This window comes from Castor canadensis, chromosome 19, assembly GCF_047511655.1.
Source record: "Castor canadensis chromosome 19, mCasCan1.hap1v2, whole genome shotgun sequence".
Taxonomy (NCBI): Eukaryota; Metazoa; Chordata; class Mammalia; order Rodentia; family Castoridae; genus Castor; species Castor canadensis.
The window spans coordinates 42754513-42782379 of record NC_133404.1 but is presented as its reverse complement, the minus strand read 5'-3'; the positions used below and the strand labels follow the sequence as shown (position 1 = coordinate 42782379).

The window sequence follows — 27867 nt, the reverse complement described above, 5'->3', positions numbered from 1 at the left end:
TACCCAAAAGACTGTTACTCCAGAGGCACCTGCACACCCATGTTTATTGCAGCACTATTCACAATAGCCAAGTCATGGAAACAGCCAAGATGCCCCACCACTGACGAATGGATTAAGAAAATGTGGTATCTATACACAATGGAATTTTATGCAGCCATGAAGAAGAACGAAATGTTATCATTCACTGGTAAATGGATGGAATTGGAGAACATCACTCTGAGTGAGGTTAGCCTGGCCCAAAAGACCAAAAATCGTATGTTCTCCCTCATATGTGGACATTAGATCAAGGGCAAACACAACAAGGGGATTGGACTTTGAGCACATGATAAAAGCGAGAGCACACAAGGGAGGGGTAAGATAGGTAAGACACCTAAAAAATTAGCTAGCATTTGTTGCCCTCAACACAGAGAAACTAAAGCAGATACCTTAAAAGCAACTGAGGCCAATAGGAAAAGGGGAACAGGTACTAGAGAAAAGGTTAGTTCAAGAAGAATTAACCTAGAAGGTAACACCCACGCACAGGAAATCAATGTGAGTCAATGCCCTGTATAGCTATCCTTATCTCAACCAGCAAAAACCCTTGTTCCTTCCTATTATTGCTTACACTCTCTCTCCAACAAAATTAGAAATAAGGGCAAAATAGTTTCTGCTAGGTATTGGGGGGGGAGAAGGAGGGGGCGGACTGGGTGGTAAGGGAGGGGGTGGGGGCAGGGGGGAGAAATGAACCAAGCCTTGTATGCACATATGAATAATAAAAGAAAAAGGAAAAAAAAAAAAAGAAATCCCAAGTTATAGATGTGCGTGTAGACAGTATATAATGCCAAAGACTCCATAGGACTGTTACTTGTCCCCAGTATTGAAAGACATCTGAGCGTCCAAAAGTACAAGACTGCTTAGATACAGCGGGGCTTGCCCTGAGACTGACATGCCAGACCTGGTGCTGCTTTAGGAAGGCTAGGGGCCGACTGGTTAGCACCACAGGACAAACCATCCACATGCCCAATAATGGCAGCAAGACACAGGGGTGAAGAGACGCCTGCTCATTACACCCACCACAGGCCCCATCCTGTCCTGAAGCAGAATGAGATCTGAAGAGCCCTGCTACAGTCTCTACCTCTATACCACACCCTACCACCTCTACCACAGTGGCCACCAAACCAAACAACTTCTGGTCAGCTGGCGACACCACTTCTGTACCCTACACCCCTTTCCTCCCAGCAGGATTACCCAGTAGTCCTGAGATGCCCAGCAAACCATGCTTATTTGGGTTGTGTTACAAACAGTGTTTTAAAATCTAAGAAAAACCATCTGGAGACAAGTTGAGATTTATGGAAGTAGAGTAACGCCACAGCACGCAGTTAATAAGCACAGAAGGGTTGCTAAAGACTTCACAAAGGTGTGCACCAAGGCCAGCATCCCGAAGGCTCAGCCCCATCACGCTCTCCTCAACAGGCACTCAGGAGGGTGACCCCCCACACACACCCCTGCAGTCGGGCCCTGGGACAACACACTGCGCAGAACTGTCACCCAGCCCAGGGCAGATGGTGTGGGAGCCCTGCCCCCTGCCACACGAGCCTGGAGCTGAGGGCTCAGAAGGTCCTCAGATGTCAGACCCAGAATGCCACTCTTCTAAGCCTTCAAAGTTAAAATTACACAGCAGCACACGTCTACCACGTTTTTATCACCTCACTATGTAAAGCTTTGTCCTTGTTATTAAACAGGTGAAAATAACCACTGAAATTTCACCAACTGAGAAAATAAGATATTACACAGAATCACAGCACACACCCCATCCGAGTGCCCCTCGCCCATACTCTGAAAAGCAGCAAAGTGACTAAATGAGTACTTTGACCACCTAATATTCTTTTACTGTTCCTTTTATTCATATAAAAGACTGGTAACCATGAATGGGGGGAAAAGCAGAACTTTTGTTACAAAGTTAGAAACAAGACTATTTTATATTAACACTCTACTTTCTGCATTGTATGGGAGATACTATTGAATGTAATTAGATAAAAGACTGCAATCAGTGGTCTAAAAACGGGAGGAGAAGAGGTAAGCTCATTTACAAATAATATAATGGTCTGGGAAAACCAAAAGAATTGATAGAAAAATGCTACCACAAGTCTGAGAATTTATCGGGGTTACAATAAACGTATCAGAATCAATAGGAGTAGAATTGAGCATGGGTGTTCACAACTGTAATCCCAGCTACTCAGAAGGTAAAGGTAGGTGCATCATGATCTGGGCAAAAGTACAAGAACTCACCTGAAAAACTAAAGCAAAAACGGCTGAAGGTGTGGCTCATAGATAACACGCCTGTCTAACAAGCACAAGGCCCTGAGTTCAAACCCCAGTTATCACCAAAAAAAAAAAAAAAAAAAAAAAAAAAGATATAGGATGTGTTTATTTGAAAAGGGAATTCAGTCAGAGAACACAATGGAAGAGAAAATTCTACTTATGAAAGCAAAAAGGAGTTTCTAAGTAAGTTTAGTAAGAACCTCCGAGAGCAGAGGTACAAAGACACTTCTGGTGAACAGGCAAGGCTTGAAAGAAAGGAAGGCTGTGCCACGTACATGGATAAGACACCGCTCTTTATACTGATTTGTAAGTCTAACCCAGCCCCAGGAAAATGTCTTGCATTTTCTTTTTGGAGCTGGACAAGTGGATTCTGAAGGGTGTCCATAAACACAAAAACACAGAGTAGCCAGCAGCCTGCCGGAGAAGGACACGGACACGAGGCAGTGCTGGCCTTGGCATACGAAAGCAGTAGAAAGGTCTGTCGTCAACAGGAGAGCAGTGGCCCACCACTACCCGCAGAGGCTGATGGGACAGACCAGATCACCCAGACGGGGACTCAGCTGGGTGTGGAGCCATCACCAAGGGACAGTATCAAAGCACTGATGCACAAACTGCCCTGAGCGTGATCCCACAGCCCTGTGGGAAAAGGACGGAAGTGTACAATACTGCAAATTCCAGCAGGTCGGTGATTTAAATATAAGAAGTAAAGCCACTGAGCACAAGGGCAAAGTCTTTTACAACATGACAGCAAGGGAAACTTTTCCCCTATAATTCAAACTCCAGAAACACTAAGGAAAATATTATTAAAATTAGTTAAATAAAAAATTTAATTTGCAAGACTAGTCACCTTGAAAGTAAAAAGGGAAATGAGGAATTGAAAAAAGTAGTTTGGGATCAGGTATGGTGGCTCATATCTGTAATCCCAGCTACTTGGGAGGTGGAGATCAGGAGGACTGCAGTTCAAGGCCAGCCCAGGCAAGATTCCCATCTTAACCAACGGCTGGGCAAGGTGAGGCACACCTGTCATCTCAGCCACACAGGAAGCACAAACAGGAGGATCACAGTCCAGGCTGAGCATAAAGCAAGACCCTATCTGAAAAATACCCAAAACAGAAAGGGCTGGAGGCATGGCTCAAGTGATAGAGCTCCTGCCTAGCTAGCAAGCATGAAGTCCTGAGTTCAAGTCCCAGCACCACCAAAGTGACACTCATCATCACCGTCTAGAAATAACCCCAGGTCACTTGTGTGGGCACACTGACGAGGGCACAGATGATCAACTGAGTAGAGTCCTGCTGTGCTGCCATGGTGCTCTTTGTAAGAGTGATTACGTGAATGAGACTTCCATTTCACCAAAGAATGAAGTCCTCCGTGTACAACTAGGAGTGACCTCTCACTTAAGCGAGACAAGCAGAGAGTAACAGGCCCAGTGCCACCGTTCACCTAAAAGGGACAGAAGTACATGAGCATCACCGCAGATGAAAGTGCAGGAGACGGAGACACCAAGGAGACTCACGATCCTTGGTCAAAACAGCACCTAAGAAATGACATTTGCTTGATCCCCTTAGAAGGATGCCGGGAACCAAATTACTCCTCTGCAAACTTGCAAACGAACGGCAGGAAACAAGCACTTATTCTGCCTGCTACTCAAACCCTGTCACACAGCCACCGAGGGGAGCTCCTCTTTATGACTACTCGTAGAAGCGAAGGAGAACGACAGGATATCACCGTGTACCACCACACCACCGCTAACCCGCTAACGAACTAACGGTGTGCCCCCACCCTCGCTGTGCCGGCACACTAAGGTGGAACTGGTGGACTCCATCGCACAGGGCCCTTGGCCTCGTGGATGGCTCCTCTGGGAAGCCAGCTGCCGGGCTGTGCCGACACCTGGGCAGCCTGAGAAGATGAGCACATGGAAGGAACTGGCCCTTCCCCCACCCCCAAGCCTCCCACCCTCGCTGGCCAACCATGCAAGTGTGTCACTTCAGAAGTGTGCCATCTCAGAAGTGCGCCGTCTGGCCCAGCCCAGCCCAGGGATGACTGCCGTGCAGTCAAGAGGCTGTGAGCCAGAACCACCAGGCCAGGCTGCCGACCCCCAGAAATGCGAAAACTGTTAGTTACCGCTGTAAGCAGTGAACTTGGAGTAATTTGTTATGCTACAAGGTAACGCTGTGCATCTGCTGTAAGTTCTCCGTGACAAAAGGCCGCAGAACACTAAGTCAGCTCATCACAGACGATCCTTTCAGTGCAATCCTGGGTTCCCGACAGAGCATATGGCAGGTTAAGCTGGAAGAGCAAACTAACACTCAGTCCTTTACATGCTCCACTGTCTCTTAGGAAAAAAATCACTGATCACATTAGCTCAAAAGTCCTGTAAGCTAGACCTTACCCTCTCATTTTGGAACTAGAAGGCAAAGAGCAGGAGTAAGCTGTTCAAGGGAGGCGGAGTATGGGAGCCTCTGCCCTTCCCATCTCAACTTTACAACCCACACACAGGCCCCTAGGACCCAAGTCTGTAACTCTTCTGCGTCAGTATCATCTCCCATCTGCTAAACATCGGGGTTTTCCCTTTTCTTGCAAATGAAAGAAAAGTCATTAAGTATGACCCTTATTACTAAGGCAACTAGAAATCCTAAAGACAGGGAACCCTGACAAGAGTTCAAGGCTCCAGTGAACATTCCCAGATTTCGGTGCAAATCTAGGTGGGGCTGGATGGTTACTAACATGGACTGGGTTCTCCAAAATTCCCTCCCCAACCCCACTTGTTTCCAAAGCAAAAGGAGGTGAGAATCACACAAATCAATATGGTACTATCATAATTCTTTCTTCATTCTCAGGGAATAAGAGAGGATTGTGCAATCATTTTTAAGTCACCAAAATGAATTTCTAAACACATTCTTTAGCAGAAAGCCCTGACCTACTTTTAGAGTCTAACGAGACCGAGTTCCATTCTTTCCCTAACAAAAAGTTTGAACCTTCCATTTTAGGTAACTGATACTTATTCAGTGTTTATAATCTTTTTAAAGCATTGACCAGACCATTTTACACTTTCAAGTTAACTAGATCTTGGTAGTTACCCCATTTTACAAATAAGAAAAGGCTGGAGCTATGAGACCTGCCACAAGATTCAAAAAATGGTAGGCCGGGGATGCGCTCTGGTACCGTCTGGCTCCAGACCTGTCTCTAGCCACACTACACAAGAAGGAAAACCCCTGCAAAACCATCCAGCAACTCTCAATGCAATGCCTTCTGTGAGACTCCAACAGGAAACAGGGCTAGCTGGGCGCTACTTTGGCTGACTTCTGTCCAGTTAGAATGGCACGTGAGAGTGCGCCATTTTCCTCCATCTAGCTGAAAGAGAACAACTCCAGGTCAGAGGACAAACTAGAGGAGGTTTATGACATTTGCAAGGTAGTCCAGGGGAGGGGATGGATAGGACAGCCAAGATTTCAAAGCGAAGGAAAGAGAAAGGAAATAAGGTCTCTGGAGTTGACTTCCAAGACATAGTTCTCAGGCTGGAAATAGACTTGACCTTAGGGCTGTCATGAGAAAGGGCAGAACAAATGACATCATCACATATAAACTGCTCATTGTCAGGACTGAGGCTTGTGGGCACAGAACCAGGTTAAGAGACACCGAAGAGCCAGCCTATTTGTCTGTCAGCTGGCTCTTCCTACAAGCCACTCCATCAGGCTACTAAAGTTACTACAATCTCAAAAACGTTCCAGACATCCTAGGGCTTCGACCTCATGGCTCCTCCAAGCTCACTGACTAAAAGTTGAAGTATGGAGGAAGAAAGGTCACTGCTCCCCAAGTCAGTCCCTCAGTGCATCTGCTGACCAGTGCCAACAAGCAGGCCAGGGCACTGTCCAGAGACAGGGACTGGCCTGAACCCACCCGGCTCCTGCAGATCAGAGACCAGCAGCCATCACCCACTCACACGCACATACGGAATCAGAGCAGCGGTGTCAAGAGCACATGGGACACGGAACCTGGACCCAGTCTGTGGGGCAGGGAGAGACCAACTCACCAGGGAAGGCCTCCAGAGGAGGAGCACGTCCAGTCCCTACAAACAGAACAGAGAACGACAGATGTGGAACCCTAGCTCAAGGGTAACACGTACTGAAAGGGGTTGTAATAGAAATTTTTATTGACAGTCAGCAAATAATCTAAGTGTACCGCTGGGTGAGTGACCAAAGGTGAGATCGCCTGTGCAGCCATCTCTAGGTCAAGGAACAAGGGTTCAGTAGGGCCCTGCCTAGCAAGGCAAGGCCCTGAGTTCAGATCCAGCAAAAAAAAGAAAAAAGAAAAGAAATGAGGAAGAAGAAGAAGAGAGAGAGAAAGAAAGGGAGAGAGAGAAAAAGAGAGGGAAGGAGGGCAGGGAGGGAGGGAGGGAGGGGGATTTAAAAACCTGATTTTTTTACCCTCTGCTGTACAGACATGCACACACACCCCTAAGTGTACTAATGGACACACCCTCACAACCAGAGCACACCTGTGTGGCCAGCACCCACAGCAAAGCAGCAATGTCACCAGCAGGTTAGATGCTCACTGTCCCCTGCCCCTCCTTGGCACCACTGTGCTGGCTCTGCAGGCAAGGGTCAGTTCGCCCGTTTCTGTGTTCGTGTGGCAGTCTGGCTTCCTCTCCAGTCGTCACTCCCACACCTAAGTTAACAATCCATCCGTTACGGCACACCCACCTTCTGTCCCCTTCAGATGACACATACAGGCCTTGTCTTACCTGTTCCCCTGGGCCCCTCTAGTGCTGTTACCTTTGGTGAACCCACCCCCACCCCTGCTCTCTCCCTGCCTTTTCAATAGCTACTGGACTTTCTGCAAAACAAAAAACCCTAAATCTAGATCAGTGCAGTCGTACACGCCATGCACGAGGGTGGGTCAAGCATCACTAGAAAAGTCCCCCAACCTTACAGAATGGCACCCAAAGGCACAATGTCCCCCAGAAGCCTGGTGCTTCCCATCTGTCCTCACCATTCCTCCTTGACACTCGCCACCACACTGACCAAGGAACACTACCTCAGCCTTTTCCCTCACAAAGGGCAGGGAGAGCAATTTCTTTGGGTCTCAGCTCAGAAACAATATTCCTCCTGAGCCAGCACTGGTTTTCCCATGAGGTGGAGCTGTAGGGAGGCTCAGAGCTGAAGGTGTGACCCAGTCCCCAGCAGTCATCGTGTTCCCATGGCGCACACCTCCACACACTGCTCTGATTTAACTGACTACCCAGCCTCATGTCCCCTGGCTCGGATCCCCTTCTCTGTCTATGTCTCACCCTTCTGCACTGAGGTCACCACCCTGTAATGTCTCCACACTCTGGGAGGAGGGAGTCAGGCTGGATCTCATGGTTTACCTTTGTCACCACAGGTGTGTGAGGCGTCTATGCGCGGAGCCCCAGCTGCCAGTTGTACAAACAGGGCTGGAACAACAATCCCTAAATACTCACCAGGTCATTCCCAAGTGCTGCTGGGTACCACAGCTCTCTCAAAATGTCCTTTCAGAAACACATGTGGCATTGTCCTCACATTAGAAAATGACAAAGTATTCAAACAAAACAAACTTTTAAATCCTACCCAATTATAGAAGCAACACACAGCTATATCCAGCACATTCTGCAACATTACAAATACTCTGCGTCCCTAATGATGAAAAGAAGCTTTAGAAAAGGTACAAAACAAAACAGGAAATTATGACTGTTCTGCCCGTTTTTTTAAAGACATAAAATATCATTACTCTTCCAAAGAACCACGTATCATTCAAGCCAGAGAGAAATCATGGTCTGAAGTCTAAAATATTAAGATGGTAAGGACCCCTGCTGTCATCCAGGGTTGAGGAGGCCACAGGGGAGAGCATGAATTAAGACCCGGCTTTGAGGGTTCAAGTGTCCAAAGTTCCCCGGGAATCTGGCAATGACAGCGAGTGACCTCAGGACTCAGCGGCCCAGGCTCCTGCCTTTGTCCCTGCCTGCTCCCTTTCCATTTTCTAAGGTCACCAGGATGCCTGTGGTTGCAAGTAAGAAAATCAGTCTCACGCTATTACGTGTTACAAGACTGAGGGAACTTAATGGCTCGTCCACTGCAAAGCAGCATCAGGTTCCAGTTTCAGGCCTTAGCAATGTGACTGCAGTTCCCTAAGCCTGTGCCACAGGAGTTGGCTTTGCCACATTGTGGGGGGCTGGGCAGGTGGCACGTCCCCAGCCACCCCACGCCTGCCCCTCAACTAGTAACTGGGACCCGAGGCCTTCCAGTCCCGCCTGGCACAGGAAAGGAAACAATAATGATGCTACCAAGAAGGCCGGCCGACTGTCGGGTCCCTCACACCTGCTCTTGCTCCTCCTGGGCACTCAGCTAGGTGGCATTTTCCAGCCTTTGCTCGAGCTCGGTGTGGCCATGTGACCAACACTGGGAACAATCTGACACCGACCAGCCCTGACCTGGCCCTGTGAAACCTCCCCTCCCCCCATGCTCATTCCCCTTCTGTGAGCTCTCCCTGCCCACAAGCACCAAGTGACCTTGGACCCCGGTGTTAAAGATGGCAGAGGCACAGACAGGTGGAGCCCTGGTCCCCCAGTTACCATCTAAGAAGAGGGCCAAGAACACACACTTAAAATTGCACAGTCAAGCAATTTTTCTGTAGGTTCTTCTGTCTGCTTACCACAGTTAGCCCAACCTGACAGGTAAAGAAATTAAGGCCCACAAAACTGGAGGGCTTGCCTCAAGATGCAGTGAGCTGATCAATTAGAACCCAGGATCAACAATCTTCCCACTGGACTACAAGAACAGAATTGAGGACAAGAACTATGAAAGTACTGGCCAAATGAGAAGTGAGGAGCAGGACATGAAGTACTCCAATCTTTCAGGCAGGCTACACAAACAGAAAGTCGACTGGGAAGCTCTTTCCCTGCCAAACCTTGCTGAGTCCTCATACATAACTTCTCCGAGCACAGCAAGTGCCTGCAAACTGCCTTCGGGTCGGCATAAGAAACAGATGTCATTACACAAAAGGGTAACAACAACTCTTAAGCTGAAAAGCATTTGAGGACCTGAGCTGCACCCCAGTTTAGAGAATCACTCTCCCTTCCTCTGGGGGCTGTTCCTCCCCATCCCACCTCCCCAGGTCTGGAAACTGTTGCCTGTGACAGAGGCCACCAGTGGTCCTGGGCAGGTCGGGGTTCCAGGCCAGGCCTAGCTTGGTTAGACTTTTTGTCACTGTGACCAAAATACGTGGCATAAACAACTTACAGGGAATGACATTAGCTCACAGTTTCAGAGGACTCAGGCCTTGGAAGGTCTGCCCCATGCACCTGGGCAGACGGCATCATGGTGGAGGGAGCACGTGGTAGGGGAAAATGCGTCCTTGTGGTGGACAGGAAGCAGAGCAAGAAGAGTGAGCGAGGAGCCCCTAAGGACATGCCCTCAGTGACCCACTTCCTGCAGCTAGACCCCCACCTCGAGTTTCCTTCCAGAACAGTGCCACCAGCTGAGGAGCAAGGCTGTGACACGTGAGCCTGTGGAGGTGTTTCCTATTCAAACCACAACGCTAGGACTGCTGACCTGGAGTTAAGGGAAGAGGTGCTCCACTGACAAGCTCTGAAAGGAGCCAGGGGCACCATTTCCTGCAAACAGCAAAAGCAGCCCAAGGACACCAGGGTAACACCAGTGAGGGAAGACAGAGGGGAGGCCCTGGCCTCCCCTGGCTTTGAGGTCAGCACGCTCATGTCCTTCCCTTGGTTTGGGTATGTGTGTCAGGCTATGGTGGCCCACAGGTTCCTTTTGGCCTCAGCTAGCGCATACTGGGTTGATGTCACTTGTAGTTAAAAGAATCCTGGCAACACCAGTCGGCCCCTGTGTCTATGAGGTCCGCATCCATGGACTTAACTGACCGTGGAGAGAAAATATTTGTAAAAACATGTGCAGAGTTCCGTTCCTTGTCATTATTCCCTAGACAAATACCAGCTGTTTACATAGCACTTACACTCATGAGCTAAGCCTTCTCAAGATGTCAAAGCACACAAGAGGATGTGAACTGACTGTACAATAATACTACGCCATTTTATACGAGACTTGCTCAGTTGAGGGATGATTGTAATCAGACAAAGTACCTCAAAAACCTGACTGAAATGCTTGTGACACCTCACTAGGCTCAAAAATGCAAAATCCAGACAAAGTACATTTTTGATATGATAAGAAACACGTATAGTTCCTGATCATGACTTATCTTTTGTCCTGAAACAGCTCTGGAAAAAGCCAGGTTGTGGAGGCACATGCTGTAATCCAAGCACTCACAAGGCTGAAGCAGGCAGAAGAGTTTGAGGCCAGCCTGTGCTACATACAAGATCCAGTCTCAAAAAGGAAAAAAAAAAAAAAAAGAATTTTTAAATAAACAGCGGTCAAAATAGGACTTTAAAGTGAGTATAATTAGCTGGCCATCGTGGCACGTGGATGTCATCCTAGCATTTGGGAGGTGGAGGCAGAAGGACTGAGAATTCATGGTCAGCCTGGACTGTGTAGTGAGACCACCTCAAAAATAAAAACAAAGACAAAAGAAGTGTCCTTTGTTATTCATGGCAAGCCCTTTTCACGCACCTGAGTTTATGATAGTCAGGTGATGCTGAGCAGCCCTTGGATCACCACAGGAGGGGGCCTCGTTGCCAGGAGAGGGGCTGCAAGTAGAGCCGGTGACCAATGGCCAGTGGTTTAATCAGTCGTGATTTTTGTAATACAGCTTCCATAAAATGCAAGAGTTTGTCCAACTTTACAGAGACAGGCTGCTGTGCTTGCACCTGTGTTAGCTTTCCTGTCACTGTCACAAAATGCCGGAAAAACAACCTCAGGGAAGAGGGGCTTACTGTGTGGCTCATGTTTTCAGAAGTTTCAGTCCAGGGTCAGCTGGCTCCTCTGCTTTTCGGCCTGGGGCAAGGCAGAAACATAATGGTGGAAAGACACAGAGGAAAAAGCACTCATTTCATGGTGGCCAGGAAGCAGAGAGAGACAGGAAGGGGCTGGTGACCCACTCCCCCCAGTCAGGCCCCACCACCTAGCAGTCATTCAGCTAGGAGTTCATCTATGGATTAGTCCACAGCGATCCAATCACCATGCAGCTGGGGCAAGCCTTTAACCCCTGGGGCTCAAAGCCATCAGGAGCCCTCACACCTTGCCTTGTGTCTCTCCCTCCTCTGCCCATTCAGTATCTTCTTCAGCGGATAAACCCTCCGTAAGTAAACCAGTAACAAAGAAAGAAAACCGGGTTTTCCTGGTTTTTGTGAGCCACCATAGTAAATTATCAAACCCAAGAAAGAGGTCACAAGAACCCCCAGTCTGTAAGCAAACTGGGCAGAAATTGTGGGCAACCCAGGACCTACTAACCTGCAACTGACATGTGAAGTGGGGGCGGCCTTGCTGAATGGAGCCTAACCTGCGACTCTGTTCAAGTTCCAGTTAGTGTCAGAACTGAATCGATTTGCAGGACACCCACGGGGTGCCCACAAAGAACTGGAGGATTGTTCTGTGTGAAATCCCACACACATCCAGTAGCAGAAGGGAAGTCCTGAGAACGCGGTGACTACGGAACAAATGTTCTCCTACGCCACAGTCATTAAGAACAGACTCAGGAACGAGGCCATCCCAGTTTAAACCAATGCTGCCAGGACTACCTATAAAACTCTGGAACTATTTAACCCCCCACTTGCCTAGCTTTCTTATCCTTAAACACGAACCCTTAAGGAAATGCCAAGCCCACTGACTGTCTTAAGAATTCATTATATAAGCTAAGCACTCACAACAGCGCTTTGAATGCAGTCAACAGTCAATCCAGGATTGCCTTCTTGTCACACTATCTCAGGACGGGTTGGTTTCCAGGCTAGTGGCTATGTTTTAATAAGTTTGATGTTACAAGCTAGATGAAAACAGGTGTCAAGCTGATCGCAGAAGGGCGTGCCTGCCCCACGTGCTCAGCCATGATCTCAGAGCCAACCCCAGTCACGTTCCAGCAGCCTCGACTCCTCCAGGAGTTCAGCCAGAAGCACAGCCTCCTCCTGGCCCCAGGCTCTCCATCCATTCTGGGCCATCTTCAAGTCCTTGGACCCTAGTGAAACAGCTGGGGGGCAAACGGTGTCCGAGAGCAGCCACAGACCTCCTCATCCTCTGAGTAAGTACAACCCTGACATTCACCCTATTGTCAGTCTTGACTTCTTGTTTCTATTGTCACACGGGAATGTCAAACACAAAATTCTGAGGACATTTGATCCAGACACGAAATACTTCCTCCAACAGTCACCTACTGCTTTCTTGGGGAGCTCCATTTACCAAGGTTCTTTTATTAACTCTGCTAAGAACTTCTCGGCAGAGCATCAGCAAGGAAACTGCACAGTCAAAAGTCCAGCATTTGGGGCGTGGCTCAAGGTGGAGCACCTGCCTAGCAAACGCAAGGCCCTGAGTTCAACACCCAGAACCAGCAAAAACAAACAAACTTGCTCAGAAGTCCTGGAGTCCCTGGAGTGTGTGCACTTGAGGAGTTCAGAGTGCGAGGCGCAGGGAGAAGGTGGAGAAGGGGCAGCCCCGCGCGGTTCTCTGCAGGCCAAAGTCTGAATTTGACAATCGGAGTCAGGGAGGGTGTTAAGCAGGGCAGCTGCACAATCAGGTTTGCACTGCCTTACTCTTCCTTTTCTGAACCTCTGCTCACAGGGTACAGAAGTCCTGAACCTCTGTTTGCAGGTTCTGAATACCTGGACACGTCAGCGGAAGAACAGAGTAAGTGGGAAGGAGATCATTTTACCACCCTGGGCTCATGGCAGGAGCAAAGCCCTCCCAGCCACCCCTGGGAACCTGCTGACCACAATCCAGAGGGGAGGAGCCATGGCCAGGACAAGGGCCACACTTGAGGGTATTTCCAGGACCTGGCTGCAGGACCCAGACACTGTCCTGATTGGCGGGTGCCTGCCCAGTGGAAGAAAAGCTCAACTCACAGTGGCCTGACCAGAGGCCACCCCAGCCAGCCTGTGCTTTTCTACTCCAGCGATTGCAGCATCAACAACTGGACCTGAACCGAAACCGTGTGACACCCAAGAGCTTCAGTGTGGGAGCCGAAGCCTGTCCTACACTGCAGAGACATCCTTGGCCTATAGTTTTGGCACTGACTGTTGTTTTTGGTTTACAGGCCAGAAAATGAGTGCACCCTGTTTATTTTTCCGATGTTAGTATATTCAGCAGCACGGAAAGGACTATAAGAGAGCCTCCTTCCCCGCGACCCACGGGTGAAAAGGCCCAGTATGGACAAAGAGCCAAAAGCAGCAGGAGAAGACGTCACTTGTGCAGGGTACGACAGCAGTGCTCCCTCGCCCTCTCTCACACCCACGTTTTACACACGAAGCCCTGTGGCTCACATGGGAGCTGGTGATCAGCATATGCAGGTAAGTAAGTAACAAAGCTAAAGCCAGAATTCAAACCGAAGTCTTTTTTTTTTTTTGGAGACAGGGTCCGGCTGTGTTGCCTAGGTTGGCCTCGAACTGTCAGTGCTCTTGCTTCAGAGATGCCTGATGTCGGCATCACGGGTGTGTGCCACCTGCCCAGCTCACAACACTCTGCTGCCCTCTGTGACCACATGACAGCCGTGGTATGTTCAGATGTTCACAGAGGCACTGGAGAGTCAGGGGGTGCAGCAAACACACAGTCAGAGGGAGGTAAGCTCACCTAGAAAGGGGGCCGCGGCTTCCTCATCTTCACACTGCTGACACATGCCTAGCCCCAGGATAGACACCAGCTGTGTGGCTAACGAGGGAGGAAATTCTTTATTGTGCAATAAAGAATTCATGATCTCCCATCATGAAAATTTACCCAACCCGAGCTCTGTGGAAATGGAGAGACCACCTGTCATGGAGTTTGACACTTTCTGATTCTTGGTCTGGTGAGACCAGTGTGGACAAGAGGACAGGGTTCATCAGGACTGAACACAAGGCTGGCCATCAAAGCATGGAGCTTCCTGAACCTTTTGCAAACCTGCTGACCTGCTGGCCTGGGGCTGCGGAGCCAGGCCTGCCTACTTCATCCCAAGGCAAGCCTTCCCCTCCCTCTCCTCGTTTGGAATTTCCTCCTTTAACAGCCTCTAAACCCTAGAATAACAAAAGGCCACAGCATATAGACTCGGGAGAGAAAAGGAATGAGATTTCCTATTTGTATCCAAAAATGTTAAGGCAATAAAAAAAAAAAAAAAAAAGCTGGCCAAATATCCCACGAATGACTAATGACTACTGTTCCACTGCAGGCCAACAGCAGCTCTCTGTACAAGAGCTGCAGGAGTGTGCACACACAGCTCTTTACAAGACACACAGTCAACTTGCAATAACCAAGCAACTCCCCTACTGATTCCAGGCTTGGAACACCTGGTACGACACTGGCAAACCAAGGGACAAGGGTCCACTTTGCAACCCTAACATAAGCAGCATGCAGACACCAACGCAAGCCACCACTATAAAGCGACCAGGAGTGGCCATCTCCAGTCCACTGCCATGACCAGGCAGCACAGGGGCTCGGGCACCCACGTCAGCATGGGGCTTGGCCCCCAGCTTGGCTAGCACTTGCACTGTGATCTGGACACGTGGCCCAAACACCTAGAGTTCCACTTCCTTCCCCACGAAATGAGGAAGCTGGTAAAGTAAAAGTCCTACTGAGGATCAGATCTGTCAGAAAATGCAAGGATTTCAGTAAGAAAACGCAACTTCTGAGTCAAATGTATAAATAAAGAATTTTGATCGCATGTAATGCTTTTTCTTTAGACTGTCCCAAAATGTTTTAAGGCATAACCTAAAGGCATTCTTTGTTTTCTGGCAGTACTAGGGTTTGAATTCAAGGCCTTGAACTTGCTAGGAAAGTGCTCTACCACTTGAGCCACATCTGGAGCCCTTTTTATTTTGGTTATTTTTGAGATAGAGTCTCACTTTTTTCCCCAGGCCAGCCTGGACTGGGATCCTCCCATTTATATGCCCAGAAATGGGCTAACAGGCGTGTGCCACCACACCTAGCTTACTGGTTGAGATGGGGTCTGGGGAACTTTTTGCCCAGGCTGGCCTCCAACAGTGATCCTCCTGACCGCCTCTATCCTCTGTACTAGCCAGAAGTGAGCCTCCATTCTTAACCCAGAAGTGTTTAAATAAAGACTTAAAAGTATATTCAACTTCTAAGAATAAACCCAACAATCACAGATGTGTACAAAGACATGGCCAGAAATACGTGCAGCATTAGTGTTACATAATTTTAACGACATGATAGTCAGGTACGATTTACTATTAAATTTTAAAGTCAAGATACAAAACTATAGAAGTATTTATTTAAAATTTATATTTAAACTTTTAGCTTAGGTTTGGTGCTGTAGCTCCAGCAAAGCCTTTATCTAGCATGCATGAGGTCCTGGGCTCAACCCCCCAGCACCATAAAAGAAGCTGAAGATTTCTGTGTCTGCATAAGAAGAGGGAGTGAAGGACTCACCAGCACTGACACTGTGCTGATGTAATGAAATGTTAATAAAGCCCAGTCACTAGACTGTGAGGACAGATGACTTTTCTGTCATAGAAAACTGTATTTAAATTATTACAAACTGAATTCAATAGTATGTTCTAAATTTTTTAAATTTTTTGACACAAGCAAACAGGATTTCAGGGACTCAGACTTTTCAATTTACCTGCCATGACACATCACAAGAAAAGCATGTGATTACCTCATTAATATACAAAACATGCCTGTAACTAGATTTGACATTTCTAACTTTAAAAAGCACTCACAGCAAAGACAAGACAGGTATGGTGGCACCTGTAGTACCAGCTACTCAGAAGGCTGCGGATGGAGGGTCCCTTGAGCCCAGGAGTTTGAGGCCGACCTGGGCTATACAGCAAGACCCTGTCTCAAAAGAAAAAAAAAAGGAAAGAGGGCCAGAAACTATTTCCTTTTGACAGAGCATATCAAATCCTACCTAGATACAAACCAAGAGCCAATCTCAAACCCAAAGATAGAGATGGACAAGTATCATTCAAATCAGGACGAAACAAAGATGCAGGCTGACACCACTGTTATTAACAATTTCCTGAAACTCCAAAACAATACTCAATACAGCAAAAAAAAAAAAAAAAACGGGAGAGATTTTTAGGAGTATGCTTTTAGAAAGACCCAAACTATGAGTGAGCTCATACCATAAACAGCTACCTCGGTAATCTAAAACACTATATACTTGAGGTTTATGTACTTCACAATAAAAAATTAAGATGATCTGCTAAAAACTCTAGGGGTGTTTAGAAAACATGGGTTTTTCAGCAACATCAATTTTGTTTCCCTAATTAAAATCAGAATAGTTAATGAAAAATATTCTGACCACACAGAATCATCCTAAGAAAGACATAAAATGCACAAGTGAGATAAAAGAGTAACGCATCTCCCATTCCTGCACAGGCAGAATAAATCCTTGCACTGTGGAAGCAAAAGAAGGAAGGCTGCTAGACTCAGTTTGATAAAAATCTGAAATGTCAGTCGGGCACTGGTGGCTCATACCTATAATCCCAGCAACTCAGGAGGTAGCAATCAGGAGGATCACGGTTCAAGGTCAGCCCAAGCAAACAGCTCGCAAGACCTTACCTTGAAAAAAATCTGTCACAATAAAAGGCTGGTGTGGCTCAAGTAGTAGAATGTCTGCCTAACAAGTGTGAGGCCCTGAGTTCAAACCTCATCACACCAAAAAAAAAAAAAAGACTACAATTCTTAAACCACCACACCTAATGTACAGAAGGAGACTTGAGGGAAAAGATGTGCAGAAAGCATGAGCTGGGCTGGTGCTCAAGGCAACAACAATGTTTTGCAGCTTGACAGAGGTGGATCACACGGGGTGTGTGTGTGTGTGAGTATAGGCAACACTCTGCAGACATTCATCAAACGGCAGCAAGCAGGACAGGACTGTGGAGTGAGCATGCTATCATCCTTACAGAGAGGGGGTGCTGCACCAGGAAACGAGGTAAGCACTTACAAAAAAAGAACAAGCCAGGGATCTCAAACACAAGGCCTGTGGAATCGAAAGCTCACTCGAGTAGACGTGAGGAAAGACTGGACCGAAGTCCCTGCCAGAGGACAGCACCACAGGTCACACAGAAAGGTGGACAGACAGGGGCCAGGCAGGTTCAAGTCCTCCCCCTCAGAGGATGCGAGGGGGGCAGTACTGCAAGAAGTAACGGCAATGTGTCCAGAACTAAAGAACAATATGCTGAAAGCATTTTGTAATCAGTGATGTAAAGCAGCACACAGGAATGAAGGAGTCTCAGCCCCATTTTATCAGCTGTCTCCTGATTGTGCAATTTCAGTGACTTTGCAAAGGAAATCATCCTTGCTTTTCTGAGTTTTTCAAGCTTTCTGCTGTAAGCATGGCTTTTACAATGAGGAAAGGCAAAAGACTGCTTCTATAAAGGGAGCAAAGAACTAAAGAGAAAGAGGCTTTAAACCAAACCCTCCCTAGCTCCCTCCTCGGGCATGCACCCTGTGCTATTGCAGGGAACCCATTTCTGAAGTCTGTCACCACGAACTTGGACAAGTCACTTGACCTCTTTCAATTTCTGCTTCTTCAGATCTTGGGTAGCCCACCTTCCAGGGGCTTGGGGGACATCAGGCAGATGACATACATAAATAGCACTTGGTGGGCCAGGAAGCCCTGGACAAACTGTGGCATGCTGTTACAGTCCTAAGCTGTCAAAGCCAGCCTGTGTTACTCTCCACATCCCCTTCCCTCCCAAGTCCAGACTGCCCCCTGCCTCATTCCCCCCTTCCCACACCTCTGCATGACACTGGTTAACCTGGCCACATGTTGTGCCTGAACCAGGCAACAGGATCTGAACAGTGTCCCACAGCAGCCACCTCGTCTGCCATCTTTGTAAAACATGCCCTCCTGTAAATGGAAGGCCTCTGGGGTCCTAAGATTTCCAGGGTGGACTTACAACTCCCGTCCTGGCTTTCGGGCCCCCGTCCTGCTCTGCAGAGCCAGTACCCCACTAACGCCACTGATGCTTTGTCCCAATCTTTTCGTCCCCAGGTCCTCCTAGACTTCTGGGCCAGGGCAGATCACTCCCTCCCTCCTTACCATCAGACCCATCTCCTGCCTCCTCCTAAACACTTATTCCACCCCTCAGGGTTCCCAGGTCACTTTCCAGAAAGGACCAACAGTTCCCTGAGGGCAGGCCCAGTGTGTTGCTGTGGGTATATCCTCACTGCTCACCCTGTTAGCCACTGAATCCTCTAAATCAACTTCCTTTGTCTAACTGAATTTTTTTTTTGGAGGCAGGGTTTCCCTATGTAGCCCAGGCTGTCCTCCAACTCAAGATCCTCCCTCCTTCCTCAGCCACCTGAGTGCTGGGATTATAGGTACGTACCACCACACCTGGCCTAACTGAACTTTACAGTCATTATTTGGTTTTCTCTACAGCTTTAACATTATGGGTATGTGTACATTCCTAGAAACAGTTTAGCTACCAGATGTTAAATAAATAACCACATGCTATAAATTCTTCCATATCTTCTTCCTTATGTCACCACTAAGTTTTTGCATGACCTCAGGTGATGCCTGTATGTCCGATCCATCTTTATTCATGGCGGTGCAGAATTCCTTTCCTAGAGCACATCATGTGTTCATCCACGCATCAGGTTGATGACGGACACTGGAGTTTTATGGGAAAGTTTCCAATGAAAAACAACACTGCTTGAGCAGGACAGGTTTCCAGAAAAGACGTCTAAGTGTCTACCGGTGAAACTGCTCCAAGGGTCACATGGTCACCTCTGCAAGGTAAAGACAATGCTCTTCCTGTAGTGGACAGCTGACACCTCAACCTACAGTGTCCAGGTTATTCAATTTGCCAGCTTGGCAGGTGTACGGTGCGCTCACCTGTGATTTGATTTGCATTTGCCCCAGAACAGAAGGGTGACATCTTTGCAGAGTTACTGGCCACTTGTCACGCGCCTTAGTGACACCCCTGCCCAAGTCTGGCTCCTTTCTTCTGACTGACATGCAGGAGTTCCATGCAGGAGTTAACCCTGACCTTTGCTGCAGCCCTTGTTCTCCCCTGCACTCTCTCTTACTGGGCCTTCTTTACTTTAACGTAGTCGAAATGATCAACCTTTTCTTTACAGCAAATGCTTTGTGGAACTTGCCTATTAAGTCCTTCCCTACCCAGAGATCAGGACAATATTTGGATTTCCTCTTAATAAAATGAAAACTCCGAAGGAAAGTCATTAAATAGTCAATAGCATGGGGAAAAGTACTCGAAATTATCAGCCATCAAATTAGAGTAAGCTGCCCTACCCCCACCAGAGCAGCTAAAATCGACTGCTAACACCAAGCAATGGCACAGCTGTGGTGCAAACATGTGACCACGTGGTTAGCACAAACCTAATGCTGTGCACAGCCAGGCCGGGGAAGTCAAGCAGGTTTCTGTTTTGTTTTGTGCAGTACTGGGGTTTGAACTTGGGGACTTAAGCTTGGCTAAGCAAGTGCTCTGCCACTTGGGTCACATCCTAGCCCTTGTCTTCAGGTTATTTTTTCAGATAGAGTCTTGTGGACCTGCAGTAGTCCCAAGTAGCTGGGACCACAGGCGTGACCACCACACCCAGCTCATGGATTGAGATGGGGTCTTGCTACCTTTTTTTCCCCTGGCTGGCCTCAAAACACCATACTTTCAATCTCTGCCTCCCAAGTAACTGGGATTATAGGTATGAGCCACAGCACCTGACCAACTATTTTTTTTAATTTTTATTGTTTTATTATTCATATGTGCATACAAGGCTTGGTTCATTTCTCCCCCCTGCCCCAACCCCCTCCCTTACCACCCCCTCCGCGCCCTCCCTCTCCCCCCACCCCCTCGATACCCAGCAGAAACTATTTTGCCCTTATCTCTAGTTTTGTTGAAGAGACAGTATAAGCTATAATAGGAAGGACCAAGGGTTTTTGCTGGTTGAGATAAGGACAGCTACACAGGGAGTTGACTCGCATTGATTTCCTGTGCGTGTGTGTTACCTTCTAGGTTAATTCTTCTTGATCTCACCTTTTCTCTAGTTCCTGGTCCCCTTTTCCTATTGGCCTCAGTTGCTTTTAAGGTATCTGCTTTAGTTTCTCTGTGTTGAGGGCAACAAATGCTAGCTAGTTTTTTAGGTGTCTTACCTATCCTCACCCCTCCCTTGTGTGCTCTCGCTTTTATCATGTGCTCAAAGTCCAATCCCCTTGTTGTGTTTGCCCTTGATCTAATGTCCACATATGAGGGAGAACATACGATTTTTGGTCTTTTGGGCCAGGCTAACCTCGCTCAGAATGATGTTCTCCAGTTTCATCCATTTACCAGTGAATGATAACATTTTGTTCTTCTTCATGGCTGCATAAAATTCCATTGTGTATAGATACCACATTTTCTTGATCCATTCGTCAGTAGTGGGGCATCTTGGCTGTTTCCATAACTTGGCTATTGTGAACAGTGCTGCAATAAACATGGGTGTGCAGGTGCCTCTGGAGTAACCTGTGTCACAGTCTTTTGGGTATATCCCCAAGAGTGGGATTGCTGGATCATATGGTAGATCTACGTTTAGATTTTTAAGAAGTCTCCAAATTTTTTTCCAGAGTGGTTGTACTAGTCTACATTCCCACCAACAGTGTAAGAGGGTTCCTTTTTCCCCGCATCCTCGCCAGCACCTGTTGTTGCTGGTGTTGCCAGTGATGTGACCAACTATTTTTTAAAGCTAAGGCCATACCTATCCTATGACCTAGCAATTCCACTTCTTGGGTCTTTTGTGGAGCATGTCCACAAAACAGTTTATACTGTAATACTCACAGTAGCTTTAATCTAACAGACAAATTAGAAAGTGTCCCTCAAAAGATAAGTGAGTCAGGATTTAGTCACATAACAGACTCCTACTCCACTGTGCAAGAAACAAGAACAAACCCGTGTACCAGGTAAATCTCAGAAAGACGCTGAGTGAAGAAAGACTTTCACAAAAGGACAATACATCCTCTAAGAATCTATTTATATGGATAGGCAAAAGAAATTCACGGTGGGAAAACAATCACAGCAGTGGTGCTGGTGGATGGGTAGAAACAGGGAAGGAACCCACGAGACCTGCCGGGGTGGGGTAACATCGCCCATCCCAATAGGATTTGTCACACTACTATACATTCCGTCAAAACCTGTGAACCGCACCCACGGGATCACGCCCTCCCTGCTCACCGTCAGACCCATCTCCTGCCTCCTCCTAGTTTATTAGTCTGGCATCACAGTCCAGAAAGGAAAGGGAAATAAATGCGACGCCCGTGGATGACGTGCACACTGAGCGTTCGGGGTTAGTACACTGATGGAAAGAACTGATCCTGAAGTGACCCAAAAATAAAAGCACTGATGGCGGATAGAGGGCTGGGCAGACACAATGAAGCATCGAGTTAGGAAAGGCGACTGCCAAAGGAACCCATTGATCCCTGCAAGTGACAAAACCTGGCCTTTACAAAGCACTTCCACAGCCATTGTTTCAGGTAACCTGTCACAACCAGGTTTCTGGCCTCAAGACTTGCCAAGTGTCACACCACCACCACCTGGCCGGGCCTGCGTCCCTGGTTCCTCCTGTGTTCTTTCGACACCACCTCGCTGGGAGCTGCCATAAACTCCCAATGTCTGAGGACAGCATGGGGACTGCTTTGGGCTGTCCACTCGCAGTGTAGGACGTAGGACGTGAAAGGCAGACGCAGAAGACAGAGACAAAACAAATCCAACAACCGAAGAAGTTTCCAACCCGCCCCGAACAGAAGCACTGGCCGGCGAGCCCCCAGCTCTGAGTCCCTGGAGGTCACGCTCAAAGTTCAGGGAAACCTGCAGCACCCTTCCTGCCTGTGTCTGGGCCAGCTACGTTTCGTGCTCGTAGCTGAGACCGCAGCACCCAACCTGTCACAGCGCGAGCCCACGTACGGCAGGAGACCCGGGCACATTGCTCAGCCTGAACCTGGCCAAAACTGGAGGCAAAAGCTTGCGAAAAACCCCCAGACTGATCACTGGCCAAGGGCACTCTGGCTTTTTGTCGGGACACAGGCAACACACCTGAAGTTTCTAGTCCACTTAAGCACCCGAGGCTGGGGTGCTTATCCAGGTGTTCGCTGAGTGCACACAGCACTCAGGGACTGTCATGAGGCCCCCCAGCAGCCTATCATCCAGGAGGCACTCCCCTCTCCCCCGTCACGGGACCCCTAGGCCTCCGAAGGCCATCTGGATGGTCCCCGGGCCAGCCAGGGGCTCCAGAGCCTTGAGGACGTGGCCCAGAGTCCTGCAAGGAAGGCCGCCTGCAGCCGCGGAACGGAACGGGAGCCCAGAGCCCAGGGATTCCCCGCCGCCCCACTTCAGACAGCAGAGAGGACAGAGTGGAGACAGCAAGATGGCTCTCAGGAGTTAGTGGGGCCAGGCTGCAGATGGCGGCAGCCTCCACAAACACAGGAAGGAGCCTAAGAGAGGCTAGGCCCAACTTCCTCACAGAGACGTCAAATCCTGCTAAGGCAAATTCAGGACGCCCTCGGAAACCCAGGTGACAGGAGGAAACCCAGGTGACAGGAGGAAACCCAGGTGACTGCACTCATCTGTAGCCTACAGGAGATGGAAGGAGCACGGGCCTTCAGCCAGGGCGAGCCTGACTCAGACCCTCTGGCCTGCTCTGCAGGGCAGGATAACAGGGACGAGTTTGGCTCACGGCAGAGACGACACCCACACCTGGGAAGTCTGTACCTCCACACCTCGTGTCCTCCAGGCTGAAGCCACTGACCTCGGGCAAGACCGAGAGTTTGATCAAGTCCCAAGCAACTCTCCCTCTGTTCTTTGATCTTCTGTTGTTTTAAGGTGGTTTTGTTTTGTTTGTTTTTGAAATATTCTGCCCTTTAAGGCATTCTAGGCTATTCTGAGATGTCCGCCTCACTCTGTGGTCTCACCTTATGAACGTCTCCTGCTTAGAACCCTCTCCAAATGGGCAAAGCCATCCCAGGGAAAACCAGTGTCACCAGCCTCCTGGAGGAGCACACTGTGCCAGAAGGGACCACAGGCTCCATCATAATGACCACTTCAGCAAAGAAAGGGTCAAAACTAGCCTGGGGCAGGTCTGAGCAACCCTGTGGCCAAAGAATCACACTGAAAGTAGTGGGGTGAGGACAGTTACGTCCTACGCGGTATGTATGACTCAGACCCAAAGCACTTTACGTATACAACGGAAATTCAAGAAAATGTTAAAAAAAAACAACCCACAACTTTATATCAAAGGCTGGCAAGGTAGCCAGATGCCACATGCCTAAAGGCACAAGGGCACGATGGTGGACAGGAGCAGAGTTACGACTCCTTTTCTCAGCCACACTTTCAGAGGGACACTTTCAATGGGGAGGAGGAACAAAGTCAGGTGACAGAGGAAGCTGCTCAGACAAGCGCTTGTACATGAAGAGCAGGCAACAAACTTTATTCTACAGCTGACCACATTACGGACAGTTCTGTGGAGGGAGTGGGGCTGGCAGGACAAAGGAAGAAGACTGGGAGACAGAAGGGAAGCAGGGAAAAATGAGAGCAAAGCGGATGGAGGAGGAGAGGGGACAGAGGCGGACACTGAGTGGGGGCTGGGCACTCACCCTGGCCCCTCGGGAGTGCCCAGCCCACTACTTCTGCTATCTTCATAGGCAATCGATGCTGCTCAGTGGGGTGGAGACAGATTATTCCCTGCACCTTCCACTGAACCAAATCCAAACCTAAGCCCCCGCTCTCTGGGCTCCACTTCTGCGCTGCAGGAACTAGGCAGAGCTTCCCCTTCTACAGCCTGGCCCACCCGATCCTCTAACTCAACAGATGTGCCAGGCCTGGGAACAGGCAGAGCAGCTGTGACCGCCACCTCACAGAGCCGACTGGTAACGCTGTGGCAGAGAGCACCAATCACTGGTCTCGTGCTTGGTGAGCACAGGGACACTTCTGACGCTGCCATCCCCCACACCCAAATGTTTCAAGGGCAACTGGAGTCCTGGCTAAGGAAAAGGGAAACAGTAAGAAAGAAGAAAATACTGAAATGTTACGGCTGAAGCCACGCTGATTAAGAGCTAACAAAACCGTAAGTGTCCTAACTAAACACAGCATTCATTACCTCGAACCACACAGACTCTAACTCCTGAACGAGCAAACAGCCGGGGTATGCTCAGTAATGCCCAAGTTCCTGCACGCGGCCCGGCCCAGGGCGCGCACACCCTGGACTACGTTTGGAATCATTAAGAAAGCACATGTGCTGAGTTTAGTGTCACGTACATCTCTTACACCTTGAGTACTCTCTCTCCTATCAGGAATCGGGTCTTAACATGTGACCTGCCCGAGATAAGGCCTCCAGAAAAAAGGCTCCGTCATCAAACAAGTTTGGGAAGTCCTGTACACTCTACACACCACATGGACACTCACAGGGTAGTTTCAGAAATTAAGTGCTCTGACAAGTCCTGCACAGAAGAACTAACTGAATTTAGCTTGAGTCAGTATTTCGCAAACTGATTTGACCATGGAACCCCTTACTCATGTCAATACTAACGGTCCTCAGCCTGCTCCATGCAACATGCATGGGACAGGTTATGTTGAGCACACAATGATTAATCTGACAACGCATTTATTTATCGGTCTCCAGGCACTCTAAGGAGCTCTTTACTGTAAGTGACAGGGATACAAGCCTCCCCCCACTGAAGTTCTTTTTGAAATTCACTCCCAGATAGGCTGAGTTACTGGGGTTTTATTTTGTTTTGTTTTTCCAGTGCTGGGGCTTGAACTCAGGGCCTACAGCTTGAGCCACTCCACCAGCCCTTTTTTGTGATGGGTATTTTTGAGATAGGGGCTCCAGAACTAGTTGCCCAGGCTGGCTGTGACCACGATTCCTCTTGCTCTCTGCCTCCTGAGTAGCTAGGATTACAGGCGTAAGCCACTGGCGCCAGACTGAGTTACTGCATTTTAAAGAATTCTTTAATGAACTAAAATTGGATCGTGACATGATAATATAAAGAACTCACATTGTCTGGCAATTTGATTTTGCTTAATTGCTGGAAGTTTGTCTTTGCTAACAATTTCCAGAGTGTATGTAGACCTTAACTTTGAAAGAAAAAAATACTGAGCGAAAAAAAGCTGCTAATTACCTCTGCTCTATCCAAGTACAAGAATCTGTTACTGAGCTGTGGCACCACTGTATAGAGCCTGGGAACAAGCAGCCTGGACGGGACGGTCACTTCTATGGGTGTGTTTACTTATCATCTGATTCCTTCTCTAGAAGTGCAGTGGTATCTGAAAGCCTAACTTGGAGGCTTCACAGAGTCAGAAGCCAGTTAACAGCAAAGTGGAAAGTCAGCACACACTTATTTAGCACTTACTACATGCATGCCACTGTAGGCGCTGTACTGCAGCCAAATATTTGAAATAGGAACTTGGGTACGCAGGCACCCACAGGCACTATGGACACCAGAAGAGTAGTCTGTCCCATGGGAGAAAAATCACAAGGTCCCCAGGGTGAATTTTAGGACCTTGGAGTGGCCACGCAGAGGCTCTAAGAACCCAGGCCTGTTCCTAACATGACCACTTTAGAAGTTTAGTATCAGTTACCGCAAAACAACCAACTTAGATTTGGGCAGAAAACGTGACTGCTGTGCAAATTTCCACAGTGAACGTCACCTGTGATTTTTTCTTTTTTTAACTAGTCAGGTAGGCATCATGGACACGCTTCCCGTTGATGTGGAGAGCTCTGCCTAACAGTCTTGAGCAGCACAGGTTTCTTTAAAGAAACTCTAAGGAGGAGTCCAGTTATGATACTCAGAACACAGGTGAGTTTCACTTAGGCTCTGGTAGGAGCAGGGAACACACGCAATTAGGAACAGAGAAAGACATTTCCCTTTCATCTAGAAAAATCCTGGCTGATCGGAATTAAGGCAGTAAGTAGATCAAACTACATTCTTCAACTTTGGGGGAGTCAGCCGTCCTCAGTAAGCAAGAAAGTCAAAACAAATCTGGCAACCCCCACTGGGAGCAAAGAGAGGGTTGCTATTGCACTGTCTGCAGTACACCAGGGGTGGGTGTGTGTTTTCTCTACTTTAATAAATCACAAACCAGTGCGTGAGTTTTACCTCTAAAATGCCAGATCTGAGAGCTGGAAAGCTGCTGGTTCTGTGCCTTAATGAACTTTTTTTTGAGGGGGTCCCTTTTTATCTCTCCTTTAAAAACCTTAGCAAAGACTAAGCCTAGAAACTGACAAAACAGGAGCCAGGACAACAGCGCTGGAGAAGTCACGCAACTTACAAGGCTCCAGCGAGACTAATGAACAAAAGATTAACTTTGTCCTGCCCAACGCCTCCCCCGCTCGGCCCGCGTTGCGTTGCGTTGCGTTGCGTTGCGGGCAGCATTTCCTAAAGACAGACGCTTTCCCTACACCACGCGTGGTCACTGATAACCGTGAACCCCCAAGTGCCTGTGCAATGGGGCAAGGCACCATGACGCCCCCGACTGCATTGCCGGAGCCCCCAAGAAAATGCAAAACTGCGACCGCACGCGCCGAGCTGGCAGAGGACAGCCAACCCGGGTGACACGATCCCGCGGGCCCTTCCTGCCCTGCAAATCCCCGGGAGGACTGTCCACCCCCCCCACTCTCCCACGTACACCCCAGGCACAAGCTCACCCCGACTTCACGTTTGGGGGCGCACCAGCACCCTAAGAACGGACACGGGCTCTCTGCGGGACGCCCCAGCTGCCCCCGCCCGCCCCGCGCTGCTCACCTCGGGCTCCGCGAGGCTGGCACGGCGGGACCCCGCGGTCCTCGGGGCGGAGGGGACAGTCGGTGGCGCGGAGGGGCCCGGCTCGTCCTCGGCCTCCCTGCCCCCGCCGTGGTAAACTGACCGCGTCTCGGAAATGTGGATGCTCGGGGCGCAGCCCATGCTGGCGGACGGGTGGACGGGTGGACGGACGGACGGACGGACGGCGGCGGCCGCGATCCGCTCAACAAACGGCCCGCCCGGCGCCTCGGGGCGGCCGCGGGCGCCGTGTCATCGCCGCCTGGGCGGGCGCGGGTCTCGCGTCAGGAAGCGTGGCCGCCGCTTTTATCACGCTGGGGCGGGTGGCGCGCCGCGGACGCCCCTCCGAACATGCCCTGCCCGACGCGGGCCGCCGCCTTCTCACATCGCCGCTTCCGGGGAGAGGCCCAGGGGGAGGAGACGTCCACTCGCAACCCGTGGGAGCCACGCGAAGACCCCCGGAGACTCGAGCTCCCCCCTCCCCCGCACCCCTCAACCGGACGACGGGGACGCCGCCCACGAGGAAACGCCGTGGCCTGGCGGGAGCGCGGGAACGCCCGTCCGACGGCAGCCGCGCGCGCCGGGGTGCGGACGGGAGCGCCGCGCCGTCGGGAAGCGTCGGGCGCGCAAGCGGGCGGTGGCGGTGCCGCGGCTCCGCTCCGGACTCCCGGCCGGGTCTTACGGACAGCTCGCCGCGCCCAGCCCCCAGCGGTGACCTCCAGCGGCTGCTGGCGTCAATGCAAAGCAGCTGGC

General features: G+C 49.4%; 1 protein-coding gene and 1 long non-coding RNA gene across 5 annotated transcripts in view; one reads left to right on the top strand and one right to left on the bottom strand.

The window, feature by feature from the left end:
• Pde8a (phosphodiesterase 8A) overlaps window positions 1-27649 on the bottom strand; it is a 102740-nt gene extending 75091 nt beyond the window's left edge. For 2 of the 4 annotated variants that reach the window (XM_074062152.1, XM_074062153.1), the window contains exon 1: window positions 27100-27645. In XM_074062152.1, coding sequence (XP_073918253.1) covers window positions 27100-27258 — 159 coding nt within the window. In that variant the 5' untranslated portion in view covers window positions 27259-27645. Of the gene's footprint in view, window positions 1-27099 lie in introns of all 4 variants that reach the window. The other 2 variants (XM_074062156.1, XM_020183523.2) reach the window with 2 other exon arrangements.
• Window positions 21805-26984, top strand: LOC141419293 (uncharacterized). The gene is made up of 2 exons (XR_012444085.1): window positions 21805-22874; window positions 22913-26984. It is a non-coding gene; the product is annotated as an uncharacterized lncRNA (long non-coding RNA).
• Window positions 27650-27867: the final 218 nt, after the last annotated feature.